The sequence below is a fragment of the Melozone crissalis genome, unplaced genomic scaffold (assembly GCF_028551555.1).
Source record: "Melozone crissalis strain CALT ecotype California unplaced genomic scaffold, PUWL_Pcris_2 ptg000004l_1, whole genome shotgun sequence".
Classification (NCBI taxonomy): domain Eukaryota; kingdom Metazoa; phylum Chordata; class Aves; order Passeriformes; family Passerellidae; genus Melozone; species Melozone crissalis.
In genome coordinates this window covers 44,804,699-44,822,401 of record NW_026535782.1, presented here as the reverse complement: position 1 = coordinate 44,822,401, position 17,703 = coordinate 44,804,699, and the positions used below count along the sequence as shown (strand labels likewise).

Below are 17,703 nucleotides of genomic sequence, written 5' to 3'. Positions count from 1 at the left end.
ACTCCTTCTCCTTCCTCAGCTGCCCATCCGTGTACTTTGCACTGAATTAAGATTCCAGTGATGGGAACAGCAGTGATTTCTGCATGTTAGTGAGAGAGTACCTTCCTGTACGTTCCAGCTGGCATTTAATTAATTTCCTCTGATTTAATGAGTTAGCTCGTGTAGGAGAGCAGAAAGCAGCCGCTCCTGCGGAGACGCCGGACCCTCACAAGTCCTTGCCCCTCCCTGTTGCCATTGACTCCGTGCGCTGGTTTCTTTTCCTTGGATAAAACGCAGGGACCAATATCAAAAAAAGGCCTTTCGGAATTTCTCATTCCAGTGGATTGCCGCCGGGATATCTCAGTGGCAGGGCAGCGAGGGAGGCCGCGACCCAGAGCACGTGAAGGTTGGACTCACTGATCTCAGAGGGTTTATTCTAACTTAATTGATCCCGGAATTCCACACAAATCCCGCAGACCGGACACTCGCAGCGCCCGCGTCCCCCTGAGGCGGCAGCGCCCGTCCCGCCCCTCAGAGCCGGCCCCGCCCCTCAGAGCCGGCCCCGCCCCTCGGGCCCCGCCCCGCCCCTCAGGCCCGCCCCGCCCCTCGGGCCCCGTCCCGCCCCCCAGAGCCGGCCCCGCCCCTCAGAGCCGGCCACGCCCACCAGAGCCGGCCCCGCCCCTCAGAGCCCGCCCCGCCCCTCGGGCCCCGCCCCGCCCCTCAGAGCCCGCCCCGCCCCTCGGGCCCCGTCCCGCCCCTCAGAGCCCGTCCCGCCCCTCAGAGCCCGCCCCGCCCACCAGAGCCGGCCCCGCCCCTCAGAGCCCGCCCCGACCCTCGGGCTCCGCCCCGCCCCTCAGGGCCCGCCCCGCCCCTCACGGCCCGCCCCGCCCCTCAGGGCCCGCCCATCTCGCGGAGCCGCGCCACCATCCCGGCGCGCGGGGATGACGTCACTGAGCAATCTCCGCCCCCTCCCTGGTCCTCGCCGTTGCGGGCGGCCGCTGCGCTGGTGACGTCACTGCGGCGCGCCGGGCCGCTCGCACGTGTGGCGGTGGCGGTGCCGCCATGAGCGGCCCCGTGCCCTGCGCCGCCTGGGTGCGGCGCGGCGTGGCCAAGGAGACGCCCGACAAGGTGGGGCCGGGGCCGGGGTCGCGCTGAGGGAGCGCCCGCGCCCCCGCCGCCGCCCTCACCCCTCTGTGTCCGCCCCGCAGGTGCAGCTGAGCGAGGAGGAGCTGAAGGGTCTCATCGAGGAGGCGCAGGACAGGCTGGGGTGAGCCGGGGCAGCGGGAGGGACTCGCCGCCACTCTCGGGCTCTGCTCGGCCGCTCAGAGCCGGCGAGGGGAGGGGGCACGGGGGGAGCGCAGCCCGGGGGCTGCAGCGAGGAGCGGGGACCGGCAGCAGGCAGCGCGGATTCCTCCTGCGGACGCTGTGCCAGGGCAGGCTGGCGGCCGGCAGGGCCAGCGGGGCAGCGTCGGGGGCGGTGGATCGGGAGCAACATCGGGTGCTGCCGTCGGGGACATGCGATTCCGCAGCTGTCACTGGCAGCGATGGGCACTGCGGGGCCTGGCGCTCGCTGGAGCTCCGCTTCCCGCCTGTAGTGAGAATTAAAGCGCTGGGTTTGTATCCGTGGCTGCTTTGGACATGTGGCAAACGGAGACGGGAGTCCCGAACTGACCGGGAAAAAGGGTGCTGAGGGTGGGACAGGGCACTCTAGGTGGGGAGGGCACAGCGGAGATCAGAGTGACGGGGTAGTCGTGCTTTGGTAAAAAAGGCAGAACGTCACTCAGGGCTGTGTTTATGTTGCACAGTGAAACCGGAGGCATCGCAGCTCTCCCCTCAGCACTGAGAGCCCTTAGTTATGTAGTTGTGTTAAGTGATGTCACTCTGCTTTTAAGAAAAATGTATTTACGAAACTAATACAATAAGCGACGTAGAAGACAAGAAAGAAATGTCTCTCTTTTGTCTAGAAAGAATGGGGGATTGAGGACTTATTCCATTTTCTGGCCATTTTCTGATAGATCTGTTCATAGATTTAGGCTTCTGCGTGTTTCAGCTCTGTAGGGTGTGTGGTTGTGCCACAGTGTGTGTGGTTAAACAGATGCAACAGGTAGCAGAAAAAGTTTTTATAGTTTGGTGAATATTGTTCACCCTGTTTCTGTTGGATGTATCAGTGACACTGCTGATACACTACAGACTGTATTGTCCCAGGATGTATTTTATTCTGTTTTTTCTGGTTTTGGTTATTTAATGGTTCCAAAATAATCTTAAACATTTGGAAGATTCTCACATTGTGTTAATTTCTTAACTGATAATGTTTCTGGGTTTTGTGGAGTTATTTGTTTCCCCTTTCTGTGTGTGAGCTTTTGGTTTTCTGAGTGATTTCCTTTCTCTTGCAATTTCAAAAGCATGGAAAGATTTGAGATGCATGCTATAAAACTTCAGGATGGAAGTATGAAGACCATCTGAAACAGCTGATCTATTTATAATTTGTTGTACTTTGCAGAATTTGCAACACCTCACTTTTTTCCCTGTCCAAGTTTGTCATCAATCAAACTTGGATTTAGTTATTTAATTGCCTCGATATTCATCTCTAGTTATGTTGCTAATGTGAAGTGTTTATTTTACTGAACAAATTAGGAAAAGTAGGTTTCTGATATTTAGTTTAGAACCTGTATCTGAGAATTGCCTTGGCTCATTGTTGCTTGGGAATTTTATGTGCAGGACAGAAATGCAGTGTGTTGAGCAGGGGTGAGTTTCTTTGGAACATGCTCCATTGGGACATCTTGGGTGTTTGTTATCTTCTCAAACAGTCTTTAATGTGCATTTCCTTCTCCTGAATTCCTTGCATGCAGAATTGATGCCACAAAGTTCTGGTTTTTCTAGATGTTGCATGGTTTGCCCCATAAGAAGAATCCACAGTGTGACCTTACCTAATTAATGTTAATCTATGTGATTTTTACTTTGATTAAGTATGGAAAGTGTGAGGAAATTAGGTCTTAAAAAGCTTGAAGAAATGTGGGAATTCTCACACATGACCATGCCTCTGAGTGGGAAAAAGAAAGGAAGGAATGACATGGACACTTGTGAATGCACAGAAGTGGGGTTGAGAGCACTGTATCCACAAAAAACATGTAAGAGAAAGGGAATTGCATACACAGTTTACCTTGCTGAGGAAAATATATGCCATGTTTTGTCATGAAAACTTTCAAGGAAAAACTTCCTCTGAAAGCCTGAGAGTTACAGATGCCTTGTACTTTAGGAAAGGCTCTAGAAGGAGTGGATGGATTTCGAAATTATTGGCATAAAGACTCGAAAGCCATGTGAGCAACTGAGACTGTGTGCTGAAATCTCACCAGCAGCCCCCTGGAAGTGTTCTGTGTGTCTGCCACAATTTCTCAGGGCTGTGATCTTTCCACAGGGACGGTGCTGGTGGCAGTGGTGAGGGCCAGACAGCAGGTGACACAAATGCACCCGTGCCCGGCAGCAGCACTAAGTCTTCCCAAAATAATGAAGAGCTGTCTGATCATGAACTGGATGAATATGATTTGGACAATTATGATGCTGAGGAATACACAGGTAAGAAAAATTTGTGTGTCAGATGTGCAATGTAAGTGAAGAACCTTTCCACTTCTTGTTGTACTGAAGGCTTTAATATCCTAAGGCTACACTGTGTTAAGTTTCAGAAATTCACAGTTTTAATGATTTTGTTGCCTCATCTTGGGAAGTCATTTATTGAGGGAAACAGTTCAGCATTCCCCTTGATGACACCAAGACCAAGTGCATGTTGGAAAGGTCACTGTGGCTGCTGTAGAGTGGAGCAGAGCAGCAGAAGTCCCTGAAAGCACTAAGCAGTTTATCTTACCAAGCTACTTATGTTTGGAACTTGGAAGTTCATGTAGCCCACTCCTGATATTTTGCTGTATAGGTAATACAGGTATTGGTACAGGAGTTTCTAACTTTGCCTGTTACAGACATGTATAAAAAGTGTTCTGAATTCCCATCTAGGTGATTTGAAACTTGGAGACTCTTTGGCTACTCTGACAGTATATGGGAGCAATGAAAACGATCCTTACATCACACTAAAAACCACTGTGAGTACTTAAAAAATGTTCATTATCTTAAACTGCACAAACTTTAAAATCAGTTAAATTGTCCACTCTGCCTTGGGGTGTTTAAGTGCTTGCAGTCCTTGTTCAAAGGTGTGCCAGAGTTTTGGTTGGATGGTGCTCTTTTATTTTCAGGTTGCTTTGTGCAGTTCCTTCTTTCTGTGCCTTTTGCATTTAAGTAGAAGGTTAAGGTGAGCTGGCTCCTTACTTAAACCATGCACTTCTGTACATGGAGTGGTTTTTCACCTGCCTGGTAGGTCACAGAAAATACTTGAAGAAATAACAAGTCTCAGGCAGCTAGTGGCCAAAATTAGAAAATTTCGCAGATTACAAGACTCTTGCACCTTCCACCAGTTTGTGTAAGAAATCAGGCTATGGTGGACTCTGGACTCAGGCAAGGTGTCTAATATATCAGTGTTCTGTGTATAAATAGGTGTGTGTGTATATGTGTGTGTGTGTGTATATATATATATATATATATATCTAAATAGTACCGTGTCATTGTGTCATTGGCTGCTTCTGCCTGCATTAGTTTCCACTGTCAGATGGGGAACATCTTTGCAGAAGCTGGGTTTGTAGACATGCAGGAAATGAACACCTTTTTTTCTCAAAAGAAAAGCAAGCTCTTCTTCCTATGCTCAAGTTCTTTGCCCAAATTATAAAAGTTATGCAGTTCTTCAAATATCAAATGACAACAATTTTCTGTTGTCATTTGATATTTGCTACTGGAACTGTTGAAGACTATGTATTGTGTAGCCTTAAGTGAATTCAAAGAATTGCAGGACTTGATAGAATTCAAATATTGAAGTATGCTTGAAGTGAATTAAAAAAAAAAAAAAAAGCTTGCAATGAGAAGTCCACAAAGTCTTGTATGTGTTGAAGATGGGAAGGATGGTACTCTGGGTAAGATTATTGACTTCTGTACAGTTCTTAACTTTTCACAACAAAAATTCCCGAGTTCCTTCCATTCCTCAGTATCAATGAAAATCAGATGAGAGGTTACATCTGTTCTGGTGCAGCTGAATGCCTGGTAGTGCTGTTGGCTGTACTTCCTGGGAAATACTTTCCAGGAAGTAGACAGTGGAAGTATTTCCTGGATGTGAGGAGCAGCTGCAGCATTGTTATTGGGTAAAATGCTGTTATATAAATGGTCAAGGCACAGGAGCACAAGGGAAATCACCTTTGTTTGTGGACTCCTGGTGATGGGTTTTTTTTCAGCAATCAGCTTCATCAGGATAGCCTTGAAATATATGTATATTGATAATATATATTGTTTAATTATATTTGATAATTAAACACCTCCACAAACCCACCTATGTTCACATAAAAGCCCTTCAATCTAATTTAATGACTATTCACTCTCCCAAGAATTGGGTCTGGTTCTTGCTTTTCTCTGTTCAGCACCATAACATGGTTTTAGGTGGGTGGGCATTGGAGTGATTTTGAGTGTGTTCAGCTGGGGTTCAGAATTACCGATTCCAGCTTTTGAACATGTGTAGTTTCGTGTTTTTGTGTGCTCTGCTCAACACCTCTCATCTTCTCCTTTTGCTGTTTAGGAGCAATATGAACAGGAGGACTTTTTGATTAAGCCCAGTGACAATCTGGTCCTTTGTGGTAGAGTTGATAAAGACTGCTGTAGTTTGGAGGTCCATGGTGAGTAAAATAGGGTTTGTTTTTTGCAGTGAACATAGGAAGTGTCTTGCCTAGCATGTGCCATGTGGCTGTGTTGAAAAGGGAGTAGGTTGGCTTTGAGAAGGATTTTTCTCCGCTTCTGCCTTGTGTTTTGTCCTTTTCCATGTCATGGTGCTTTAGCTACTTTTCAGGACTAGAGTATTTCCTGAGTAGTTATTGTTATTTATTTCAGGCTGTATAGCAATTCCTTTCCTTATTTCATTTCTTAAAACTTTTAGGAAATACTATAGCATTTTTATTCTCTGAACAGATGAACAGATGCTCTTCATTCCAGTCTTATTTTCCACATCCTGCAAGCATCCTCTAGTGGTTTGTTTTGTTGGTTTTTTTCTTTACCTTTCTCCTTGCTTCTTTGAGTGGGCTTTCCACTGCTGGGATTAGAAGAACCAGCACCTTTATCATCATGGTCTAGGAGAGATAATCCCTAATAGGGCCTGAATATTGCTTATTCTAGAAATAGGTTGACTTCTGCTGTGTAAAAATTTTTCTGTTGCAGCCAATAAATACTACTGAACGTGCTGACATTATCATCTTTGCTTACTGTGGTTCTTTTTGGGAATGTTTCTGGCCACTTGTGTTGTGGTCTGTGTTTCTGTAGGAAAAGTATTTCATGTTAAGCAACCAACAAGACCAAAATGTGTGAAAGCATCTCGTCAGATAGCAGCATGTGGCATTTTCTATGTCTGGAGGTGTTTACAAATTTTGTTAACTGTAAATTTATACCAAATATAAACTTACAGAACAATAGCAAAGGCTTCTGCAGCTTCTAAAATTGGGTAGCCTTGTCTTAGTTGACTACTGAGATAACTTAGTTAACTGGAGACTTCAGTTAGTATCTGAACATCTGTCACATGCACTGTGATTTTGTGTGTGATAGGATGTTATTAAAATAATTAATGGGTTTTCTCTGCTGTCCAATTGGTAAGTTATGTTATTATATGGAGAAAAATAGCTGGCTACAGTGAATTTGTATTTAGTAAATGGCTGCTTTACCAAAACTTTTCCTGTATCTCAGTTACCATCTGCTAAAGGTAACTTCTGACTTCTTCACCTTCCTCTGGTTTGTCTTTTTACCTTAATTTCCCTTTCAACTTCATCTGGAATAATTTTTTTGATTGCTAACCCTGTAAAATGAATGTGTCCTGATGCAGGAAGTGCTGGATATGGAGCACATATTATGAAGAGATCTTATAAACAAAGTAAAAGTATTGAACCCTGACTGAACTTGTCACACCTTTATCTAAAGTACACAGAAGAATGTTTAATTTGTGTAATTCTGTGAGGTATAGCATTTGTAGAGGGTCTGGCCTCTACAGTAAAACTCTGAAGACTCTGTGAATTTTCCTTCTAAATCTCCTTGAGAATTTTGTTTTTTCCACAACTGCCTTTTTAGAAGTAACCTGCTCACAGTTGGTTGCTTTCCCTCTTCACTAACAAAGATATGTTGCATAACTTTAATTATTTTTCAGTTTATAATCATGAAGAGGACTCATTTTATGTCCATCATGACATTATCTTGCCTGCTTACCCTCTGAGTCTGGAGTGGTTGAATTTTGATCCTAGTCCAGATGAATCAACAGGTAAATTACAAAGGATACTGTCAGTGTCTAGTTAAAGAATTTTTGCTTGAAAAGTGTGTAAGTGTAATGTTGTCACTAAATAAATTCTTCCTGCAGTACAAAGAAATAAAATCAATGTTAATGTCAAGATAATATTGACTTGAGATAACCAAGATGTGAATATCAGGTATTTTTGCTTGGTGATACAGTCATCTCAGTAATGCTGCTGTAACAAATGCTTTTACTAAAATACTGATTTTATTGCAAACAATTAAGTTATTGTCAGCAGACCAGAGCAATCTCTAAAATTTGCTTTATTTTCTGTTTGCAAATGGAAGGTTGCTTATGTTAAATTTCTTTATGTCCAGTGCAGTTAACTAAATGTAAACCACAGCAAAATGTACATATATTTTATATATTTATGTATTTAGTAACATTTTTCCTGTGTTTCTCAGATTTTTTTCTTCCATAGTACAGGGGATGTGGTTTAGTTTTGTTTGTTTTTTCCTTTCAAAAACAAACAAAACATGCAACTTTATACAGCTTGTTTGAACAGTTACTTGTACTGAAGGGGAAGGAGAGCAAGTAAATTTTTTCTGGCAACATCTGCTGTCAGCTGATATTTTTAAATAGCTCCTTGCCAGTTTTAAACAGAAATACATTCAAGTAGAAGATTGTGGCACATAAGTTTTACTTAACCAAAGAAATAAGGGACAGCTGGATTGCCAAATAGACTGTTTCATAACTAAATAAATGTGGTTGCATTTCATTTTTTGTTTGTAGGAAATTATGTTGCAGTGGGTAACATGACCCCAGTCATTGACATTTGGGACCTTGATGTAGTAGAATCCTTGGAACCAGTCTTTTCTCTTGGAGGCAAGAAAAAGAAGAAAAAGAAAGGAAAGAAAGTAAGTGTTGCAAAAAGGTTTATCTGGTTGGATGGAGGAAATTTATTGCAGGGATAATGCCTTCTTTTTTCCTCCCTACAATATTTAAAATGCTAATTGTTCTCTAAATAACTAAAGCCTGGAATTAAGAGCAGAACAGGAGTGGGGTGGTGTCCCAGTAAACTTTGAATCTTAACTATTTAAAATTGGAAGTTATAGGAACTGGCAGTTGCAAGGACCCAAGCTCAGCTAATTGGGAGGAGAGAGAGGGAACTGCCAGGAGAGTTTAGAAAGAAGCTGAAGAAGTTGCACATTGGCTAGAAATAATGAGATTTCTTTGACTAGCCTGGAGGGAATAACCAGTTCTGTAAACCCAGCAGCTGCAGCAATCTGTGATCTGGGGTAGGAGGCAGGGTGCAGGTGGTGCAGAGATGGTTCTCTCAAAGGCTGTGTTGCAGCAAGTGAGAGTAATTTCATATGAAGCTGTTTGTGAAGGCTTTAGGGAATTCATACTAATGTGGAGTAATGCTTGATTTGCACTGAAGCTGTAATTTTCAAAAGTCTGTTTATGTTGTCTTTGTACACAGAGTTTATCTTCAGAAGGGACTGAAGGACATACTGATGCTGTGCTTGATCTTTCATGGAATAAACAAAGCAGGTAAAAGAATACTTGAATAACAATGGGTGTTAGAAAATTGCAGTCTCAATTAGGCATACAGTTTTCACACAAAATCCAAAAACTTGAAAGCACTGCTGAAATTAATGCATTCTTAAAAATACACTCTTTTTTTAATATTTTTTTTAACTAGAGTTCTTGATTTTTAATTTTTTTTGGATACTTGTATATTGCTGCAGGTCATTTTTGATTTGCAGGTTGAGGGCAGGGCAAAGGTGGGTGTGAGCCATTTGATAAATTGTCTACATTTCACTTGTTCAAACTGGAGAAGCAGAAGGGCTGCCCTGAGCTACGCTGTTCTGCCAGTGGCCTAAACCACCATTCCAACAGAGACAAGCAGATTTATAGAAGAAAGTCCTTGCTATTCTGTTTTGGTTTTTTTTCCTTCTGGCTTTTGCCCCAGAACTGTGAACAGGAGAGTGTAAAAGCCCTAATAGCTCAGTTACAGAAATGCCTCTGGCCTCTAGGCAGAGAAAATTCCCTGTTGCCTGAATTAACTGGAAATGAAGTGCTGCTATAGAAGCAACATGAAGCTGGCCCATCCTGGGGCAGAGGTCAAGGACAGTGTGCTGACTGAAGTAAAGATGCTGTTGGTTTTTGTCACTTAGGTTGTTGTTAACAGCTCATCTGTCAGAGGATCCTCAGCAGGGGCCTTGAAACTGCTTTAGTTAGACACAGACTGATTTTTTTTTTTCTTCTGTCATAAATGCCTCTGCCTTTGAACATGTTCACAGACAACTCTGAATATTCTGATGAGCAGGTGTGAGCCTTCCCTTGTACTGCGTTCTTATCTAGATACTGATGAAGGAAACACCCACACAGACCTCAGTAAATGTATATAAATTGCACTCTTAATGTACAGTGTTCTTAAATCAGACACATATGCACAGTGTGACAGTGACCAGTCCATCACTCTTGCTCTTACAAAAGAAGAGCATTTGTGTACCTAGGAATAGTCTGGTGATAATACAGACAAGGATGAAAAAAATTATGACTTCAGTAGTTAAGTTTGAAATGCATAATTCTGTGATGTGCTGAGTTACAAATTCATTGATTCTGGTAGGTCTTTCAGGAAATAAAACCAGCCCTGAAGTGGGCAGCTTATGGAGAAAACAAGGAACTCCTTGGAGCAGCTCGTATATAAAATGTTTTATTGTAGTTTCTTTGTTTTAAGCAAGGCATGTTGTGACAACTCTCTACAAATAATTTTCTGCCTGTAGGTCATAGTGGTGTTACTGTAAAATGTTCTTACAGACTTCACTATGCATTTTCTTAACTTTCCTTTGTAACATTGCTTGGGAAAACAGCCTTTCCAGGAGAATGTTAACTCTTTCAGTCAGAAACACTTGGTTAATATAAAAAGGGGAGGGGGAACACTTTCAATCAGAAACAACATATTGAGGTAATAAATCTGATTTTAAAAGCAATGAAGCAGTTATAGGAAATGTAGTGTGTGCTTTACAGGCATTTAGGGATGTTTTGATTTGTTTTTTCTGATAAAACTTTTAAGCTGTTTTTATTGCTGTTAACACAATTGTTCAAATTCAAGTTAAAATATGGGGTCTGTAGAGTAACTGAAATTTTAGTCGTTATATTCAGCAGTCTACAAAGGATATAGTGTTGTGTCTTCAGTAGGAATATAAACAGATATTGAAGGGCAAAATATTTCACAAACAGGTTTGTCAGGTTCTTGGCTGCATGAATATGCAAACAGAACAAAGTAGCATAGGTAGTGTTTAAAAGTACTATTCAATGTCAAAGGAAATAATGTGCTTCAAAGACTTTGTTTTGTTTGAGAAATCTTTGAGCAAATGGTATTGTAAGTAATGTCAGGGGAAATAGGAGCAGAGCTGTCATTGTTATAAGTGTCCTATAATGTAATGTAATATATCCTATTTATAATCTTTACTTAAAACTTAGAATTGCCTTTAGGGAGTTATCCCTCAGGCTTGAGAGGAATCATCTGTAGACCACAGTGTACTTGTTCTCAGAATTGGGCACTGTGTGTATTTTGGATTTTTGACCATTATTTCTTTGTACCTGTAGAAAGAATTTTAAAACTAATTTTTGATCTGTTATCAGGAATGTTTTAGCAAGTGCCTCTGCTGACAACACAGTGATTTTGTGGGACATGGCTGTGGGTAAGCCAGCAGCCAGCCTGACACTGCATACAGACAAGGTATGGAATAATTGCTGTGTTTCTTCCACTGTAGAATACAGAGAAAAATTTAACTGCAGTTTTTCATTTGCTGCTTGGTAATGAACCCTCAGAACAACAATCCTCTAATTTTCTGACATCTGTGTAGAATTGTTTTAATTTATTAATTAGTTGCTTTTTCAAACAGCACTGTATTTGCTTTTTAAAAGGTTATTTAACTTTTCTTTAAACAAGTTAAAAAAGCTTTGTAACAGTTTCTAAAATACCTTTTGTGTGTTGGCCCTAATGGTGGGGAATATAATAATGCTGGTATAAGCTACAAAAATAGATGTCTGAACATAGGTCAAACTATAACTCTCTTAAGGGAACAATGAGTGTCAGTTACAGTTTGTTCTAGGTGAAAAGGTTTAAAATAAATGATACTAAAATACCATAGTGATGGTACCTCAGAAATGAATTAATCTCATAGTAATTAAAATGTAAAACCTAGTTATTAATAGCTGTAACCTTATTTTGCTGCTAACAAAGTCACTGCCCTTGACAAACTTCTGATTTTCATTTTTTGTGAATATCTGCATTTTTTCCCCAAACTGGAAGCAGATATTCTTTTACCTCCAGCTTTTTTTTTTCTTTTCTTTTTTTTTTTAATTAATATCTAGGGCAGAAAGGGGGCATGGAGTTCTGTTTGGTCAGATTGTATTGGACAATATCTTGTTTTCACCAGGTGGGGCTGTTTGAAGTAGTGCACATCTCTTGCACTGATTTTAAGCAATGTGAGTGGGATGGTTGTGCTTTGTTCCAAGAAAGTTCCTGTATATGTGTGTTACATAAAATCTTCCATTATCTAGGTCCAGACATTGCAGTTTCATCCCTTTGAAACTCAGACCCTCGTTTCTGGATCATTTGATAAGTATGTCAGGGTCATGTTTTCACATGTTGCACCTGGGGAGGGTATTCATATTCATTTAAGCCTTGTGTTTTCTTTCATTTTTTTTATAACTCTGCCAATTTTGAGTAATGTTATTTTTTCCAGCAAGGAAGCCAGGTTTGCATATGGCCAGGATGTACTTTTCCTTACCTCTTTTTCAGGGGTAGCAAATGCTTTAACCATCTGGACTGACATTTTCTGTGCCAGGTGTCTGCCTGCTCCAAACCAAATTTATTTCTTAATTTGGCCTTATGGCATTTTCTTCATTGGGAACATGTCGCTGTTTATTCCTGTGAAAATTTGCCCAAGTTTTGCCAGCCAGCAAGGCCAGGGTGGAGGCACAAGGGACTTCAAAATCCAACTTCTCCCCTTCCAGCTTCTGTAGGCACAGCCAAAGAATAATGGGCTGTCTCCTGTGATTGCAGCCTGGAGATGCTGGGAAATGGTTTGTGTCTGCACACTTGGTCTACTCTGTGGCTGCCAGTTCTTGTAAGTCCTGCCAGCCAAAAATATCCCTCTCTGTTCTCCCATCTCAATGGAGTAACTTTCAAATTTTAGTCTATCACCATGATTTTCTTACATTGATTTTTTTTATTCTGCTTTTAGGACTTTGTCCTTATGTTAAAATAATTTATAGACTTGCCAATCTTTAGGCAAGCCTTTAAGTTCTCTGGCTTCTGTTTGCTCTTGCTGCATCTGCTGAAGTATTGGAGGAGGACCTTTTGCTGTTAGGAAGCTGCTTCTGTCTTTTCCCTCTCGACTTCCTTTGATGAAAGGAAGCCTTAAGTCCAAGCAGTGACCAGTTGCTGATCCCTTTTTAGCTGCCCCTTTGATACCATGAACACCTCTAAACCACTGTGTTATCCATAAACTAAGTGTGCCCCTTGTGGATTTTTCCTGCAAAGCCTTGCACAGGACCACAGGCAATTCAGTGAGCAGTGGGCAATGCCTTCAGAACCTGGAACTCAGACTTAAAGAATCTGTTGTGTCAAATGCCTTTAAAAAACCTGGGAAACTTACATCACACTTCTTTCATTACGTGATAGAGTGGGAGTGAGTTACACTGAGGATGTTGATAGTGGTGAGATGATGCTGGACTGACATGACCACTCCTCCCTTGCATTTGCACCCAGGAGCTTTTTGAGTTGGGACAGATTCTGCAGCCACTCAGCTGAGCACGTGCCTGTAAAGAATCCCAGAGAACCCACTGACTGCCATCCACTCTTTCTCCTTTGTGGAGTACTGTTTCTCCAACTATTTGTTAAGATTGTTGGATTTTTAGAAATTACTTTTTTATTAAGCACATTTGAAAATGTATGCATATGTGTGACAAAATGATTTCCTAATTAATGCATCATTACTTGAGTTTACTGAAGTCTGTTCATAATTAAGTGATATATTTGCATAATTATGGTCTGCTATGTGATAAGTATCTTATGTATTGAGTAAATTCAAGCTCTGCTTAGTTTCAATAGACAGGCTGTTGGGGTAACCAAGATGAAACTTTGAAGCACATGGAAAAATTTTATGTTTATCTGCAAGAGTTTAATCTGTTACTGAATTAGAAGACTAAGTAGTGAAGTTGTTTCCATTTAATTTTTTAATTATAGTTTACATGGAGCTTCTGTAGATGTCAGTGAGAAAGCTAACTATGTAATGAAGCGTTCTGCCCTGATCTTTTTTTTTTTATTTTATTTTATTTCCTGTCCCTTTATCTCCTAGATCAGCAGTGCTGTACGACTGCAGAAACCCCCAGGACAGCCATCGAGTGTGGCGCTTTAGTGGTCAGGTTGAGAGAGTCATTTGGAATCATTTCTCACCTTGCCATTTCTTGGTGAGTACTGCTTTTCTGTTCTGGTTGGTTGTTGCCATGTCATTTAACCTGTGTTAAGCTATTTAGTGTTCATAATGTTTCTGAATCAGAATGGAGCTGATGGACAAATATTTGGATAGTTTGTGCTGCTTATTATAATAATGTAGTCTGGGGGAGGATGTTTTTAGGTAGTTTTTTCAGTAAGTATCTCTAGACCAGCTACTTACTTGGTATCTTCACTGTGACAGTAGAAATTCCGGAGGTGACAACCTTGGTCACGTCCTTGCAGTGTTCAGTGGCTGGGATACATTTTCCTTTGCAGAGTTCCTGTTGTGTTTCATGCAATGAAGGAACTGCAGCTGAGAAATAGCTAATTAGAACGGAGATTATGAATATTAATTCAGTGTTTCAAGTCAGCGCTAGAGGGCACTGTCCTCCTGGCTGGTATGGAGCGATCCACTCCTTTATGTTGGAAAAGTCCTGTGAGATGGAGTTTAAATGTTAACCCAGCACTGCCAATCCACCACTAAACCATGTCCATCAGTGCCTCATCGACATGGCTTTAAATACCTCCGGGGGTGGGGATTCCACCACTTCCCTGCCCAGCCTGTGCCAGTGCTGACAACCTTTTCAGTAAAGACATTTTTGCTAATGTCCAATCTAAACTACCCCTGGTGCAACTTTTCTGTTGTTCTATTGCTTATTACCTGGGAGAAGAGAGCTACAGCCACCTAGAGTATAAAGGAAAAATATCTTGGTGTTATTGAGTCTTTTGTAATAAAACTGTGCAACAGAATTTAAAACCAAATCTTCCCTATTATCTCAATGGCTGTCTAGTTCTCTGTTGCTTTATGTATACAGCCAACAGAAGTGGCTGCTCAGCTCTGTTGGTTTTATGATGTGGCTCTCTCCCGGTGTAATCACACTTAGTTTTGCACAGGACTTCTGTCAGTAGTCCTGTGCAAAAACTGATGGCTCCAAAAGCCACTAATGGCTCCAAAACGAAACTGACAGTAAAGAGACTGAAGGCTCTGTATTTAATCGCCTGCCCTGAGGACCAAACTTAGTGGGGCAACTCTATTGAAAATACATTTTAAGAAGTTTGTATGGGATTAAAACTTTCATGTCATTGGTGCAGCATAATTGAGGTTCATAAAATAGCTGACGTACCGGCTGGGTGGAGCCTGACTTTGGGGGTGCAGGCCTGGGAACAGTGTGACATGTCCTAGGGAGAAGCAGTGTCTGCCTCAGATCAGAGGGGTTTACCAGAGGGTGGGTGTTACTTCACTGGCAGTGTTTCCCAGAACAGTGATGGTGGCTGTTTGTTGTTTAAATGCTGTGGTTTCCGTAGGCAAGCACAGACGATGGCTTTGTGTACTGTCTGGATGCTCGTGCTGATAAGCCCCTGTTTACTCTGAAAGCTCACGATGAAGAGGTGTCAGGTAAATTGCCTTTGTGTCCTCTTTGTTCCAAGTGGGCAAGGCACATCTGGAAGATGCCTTTAATCCATAGCACTGAGGTGTAGTTATTCTTTGTTAAACAAGTAAATTGTGCATGCTGATCATGGTAGCTGGCATGTGAAACAAATCTCTGCTGAGGGGATTGGGAGGCAAAATAGGCCTGCATGGTTCCCTTGGCTCTCACTAAAGTGGCAGCATGGAACTTTCATTAATGTTCTGCTCCTTTGTTCTGGAGTTAGTGTGAGGAGTATATTGGGGTTGTTCTCATATCTTCACTTCAAAATGTATCCTGATCTCTGTGAAATGGGGATTGCCTGTTGCTCTCACGCTGCTGCACTCTTCATCTTCCAGGGCTACAACTAAGCAGTCAGATCAAAGGGTGCCTTGTGACATCATCTGCTGACAAATATGTGAAAATTTGGGATATCCTGGGAGACAGACCAAGTTTAGTCCATTCCAGGGATATGAAAATGGTATAGTAGTATTTATGTATTGATTCTACTAAGTTTTATATATAAACTGTCTGCTTTTTCTTTTTCTGTCTAGTTTAAATCTTGTTCTACCTAAGGTCTCATAGGGAAAAAAATAGTAACATATTCTGGGTAAATCATTCTCATCACAGTGCAGTATTCCATGTGGAATTGGCAGAGTGCTTTAAAGCCTTAGAGTCACAAATTCCAGGTACAATGTTCAGAGTAGAACTATGGGTGCTCCATGTATGGGTGCTCCAACTATGTAGCTTGCATCTGCTACATTCAAGAAAAAGATATGAACAACTGTTTATAATTAGCAGCTCTTGACTTTCATTTTATGTCTTTATGAAAGAAGTTTCAGAAACTTAATTAAATTCGTTTAAACTTGCTTGGTGAAAGTGTTTTCAGATGACAAATTCATTTTAAGATTAAAAAAAAAAAAAATCTCTTTTTTTTTTCTCCCACCCTGCCAGGGAGTTCTGTTCTGTGCAGCTTGCTGCCCTGACTTCCCCTTTGTCTTTGCCTTTGGAGGAGAGCGGGAAGGGCTGCGTGTTTGGGATATAAGCAAGATCTCTGCAGGTAATGTTCTAATTTCTTTGAATGTTGTGGTTCTCCCCTTGCTTGCAGGGTGTATTTGTATTCAGTAATGCATTGCAACTCTGACAGAAAACTATAGGTTAGTATTTTTAAATACTCCAAGACTGTATGCGTGGTCACATTTTCAGCTTCAAAAAACATGAGTTTTTTTCTAAATTGGAAAACTGCTTGACACAATTTATGTTCTTGCAACTGATGTGTAATACCTTATTCCTTATAATACCTATGTTTTGTTTTTTTCTTGATAGTCTTGATGTGATTTGGTATCATATTTTTTGAGTACTTATGGGAAGAAAAGTGAGGACTGGTTTTGATCACCTGTAACTAAACAGAATTTTTTTTTTTTGGAGAAGGCTTTTAAGAGCCTATTGGGAACCAGAGACTAAAACCAGAAATAAATTATTTAAACTTAATGATGTGGTCTTCAAACCTCATCAGTTTTACAGTACTTAGGTACAGAATTATGTAGAGGAAACCTCTAGATGCTCTGGAGGAAAAATAGCAGAACTTGTTAATTGAAGTATCATAGGCAGGCAATTTTCTGACCTTTAGGTTCAACTCTGTACTTGGGCTGAGGGGAAGAGCTTTGAAAGCCCAGTACATTGGGATTTCCATTCCATGGTGCTCACCAGGCTGTCCCTGCTCTACTCCTCTTCCCTCTGGGAGAGCAACATGTAAGCAATTCCATTTGTGTTGCAGTGAATGAAGTTTTTGGAAACAGAGAGAGGCTCGTCCTGGCTAGTGCAAACTCTGTGGCTTCTAGCTCCACAGCCAGCAGAAGCAGCAATGATTTGGAGACACCAATGGAATCATGATGGACCAAACATCAAAAAATCAAAGTAATTAATGGGACTACAACTAATGTGTATTCTGCAAATGCCCCCGTTCAGTGAGAGTTCATGGAAATGACTGGTGTCTTGCAATCTGCAAGCTTCTTCATCTCAGCCAAAGAAAGATGGTGGTGTGGTTAAGCTCTGAGCTCCTGCCTCTATTACCAGCTCTGAAAGATTGAATCACTTGCTTTAGCCTGAGATAATGATCCCTGAAACAGGGGCTACCATATGTAAAGCTGATACATAAAATGGAACAGTCACTAGATCTTCTACCTTCTAAGGGCATAAGGAAAAATACTTCATACAACAGTTGTGTAATAAATAAACAAAAGATGAATTGACTTAAATTACAAGTGTAAATAAATAATTTATCCTTAATTTGAGGCTAGGTTTACAGATTTTGACAGATCTTCCTTATAACTTTTTACATCTTAAGAATAGTTCTCAGGCAACAAGTTGGAGTCTCCAAGCAGAATCTTGGAATGTATTTCTAACACAGTATCAAACCAGAAATAACCCAGCTCTATCCCACCAAGATTGGGGGT

General features: G+C 41.6%; 1 protein-coding gene across 1 annotated transcript; it reads left to right on the top strand.

Moving 5' to 3' along the window:
• The first annotated feature begins 1,011 nt into the window (after positions 1–1,011).
• On the top strand, positions 1,012–17,417 carry PWP1 (PWP1 homolog, endonuclein). Its single transcript, XM_054273592.1, has 15 exons — positions 1,012–1,107; positions 1,188–1,246; positions 3,395–3,552; positions 3,982–4,067; positions 5,639–5,735; positions 7,244–7,354; positions 8,117–8,241; positions 8,808–8,878; positions 10,979–11,075; positions 11,903–11,964; positions 13,705–13,816; positions 15,147–15,237; positions 15,607–15,728; positions 16,202–16,307; positions 17,025–17,417. The coding sequence occupies exons 1-15, from the start codon at positions 1,042–1,044 to the stop codon at positions 17,138–17,140; spliced, it is 1,479 nt and encodes a 492-aa protein (XP_054129567.1). The 5' UTR covers positions 1,012–1,041; the 3' UTR covers positions 17,141–17,417.
• Positions 17,418–17,703: the final 286 nt, after the last annotated feature.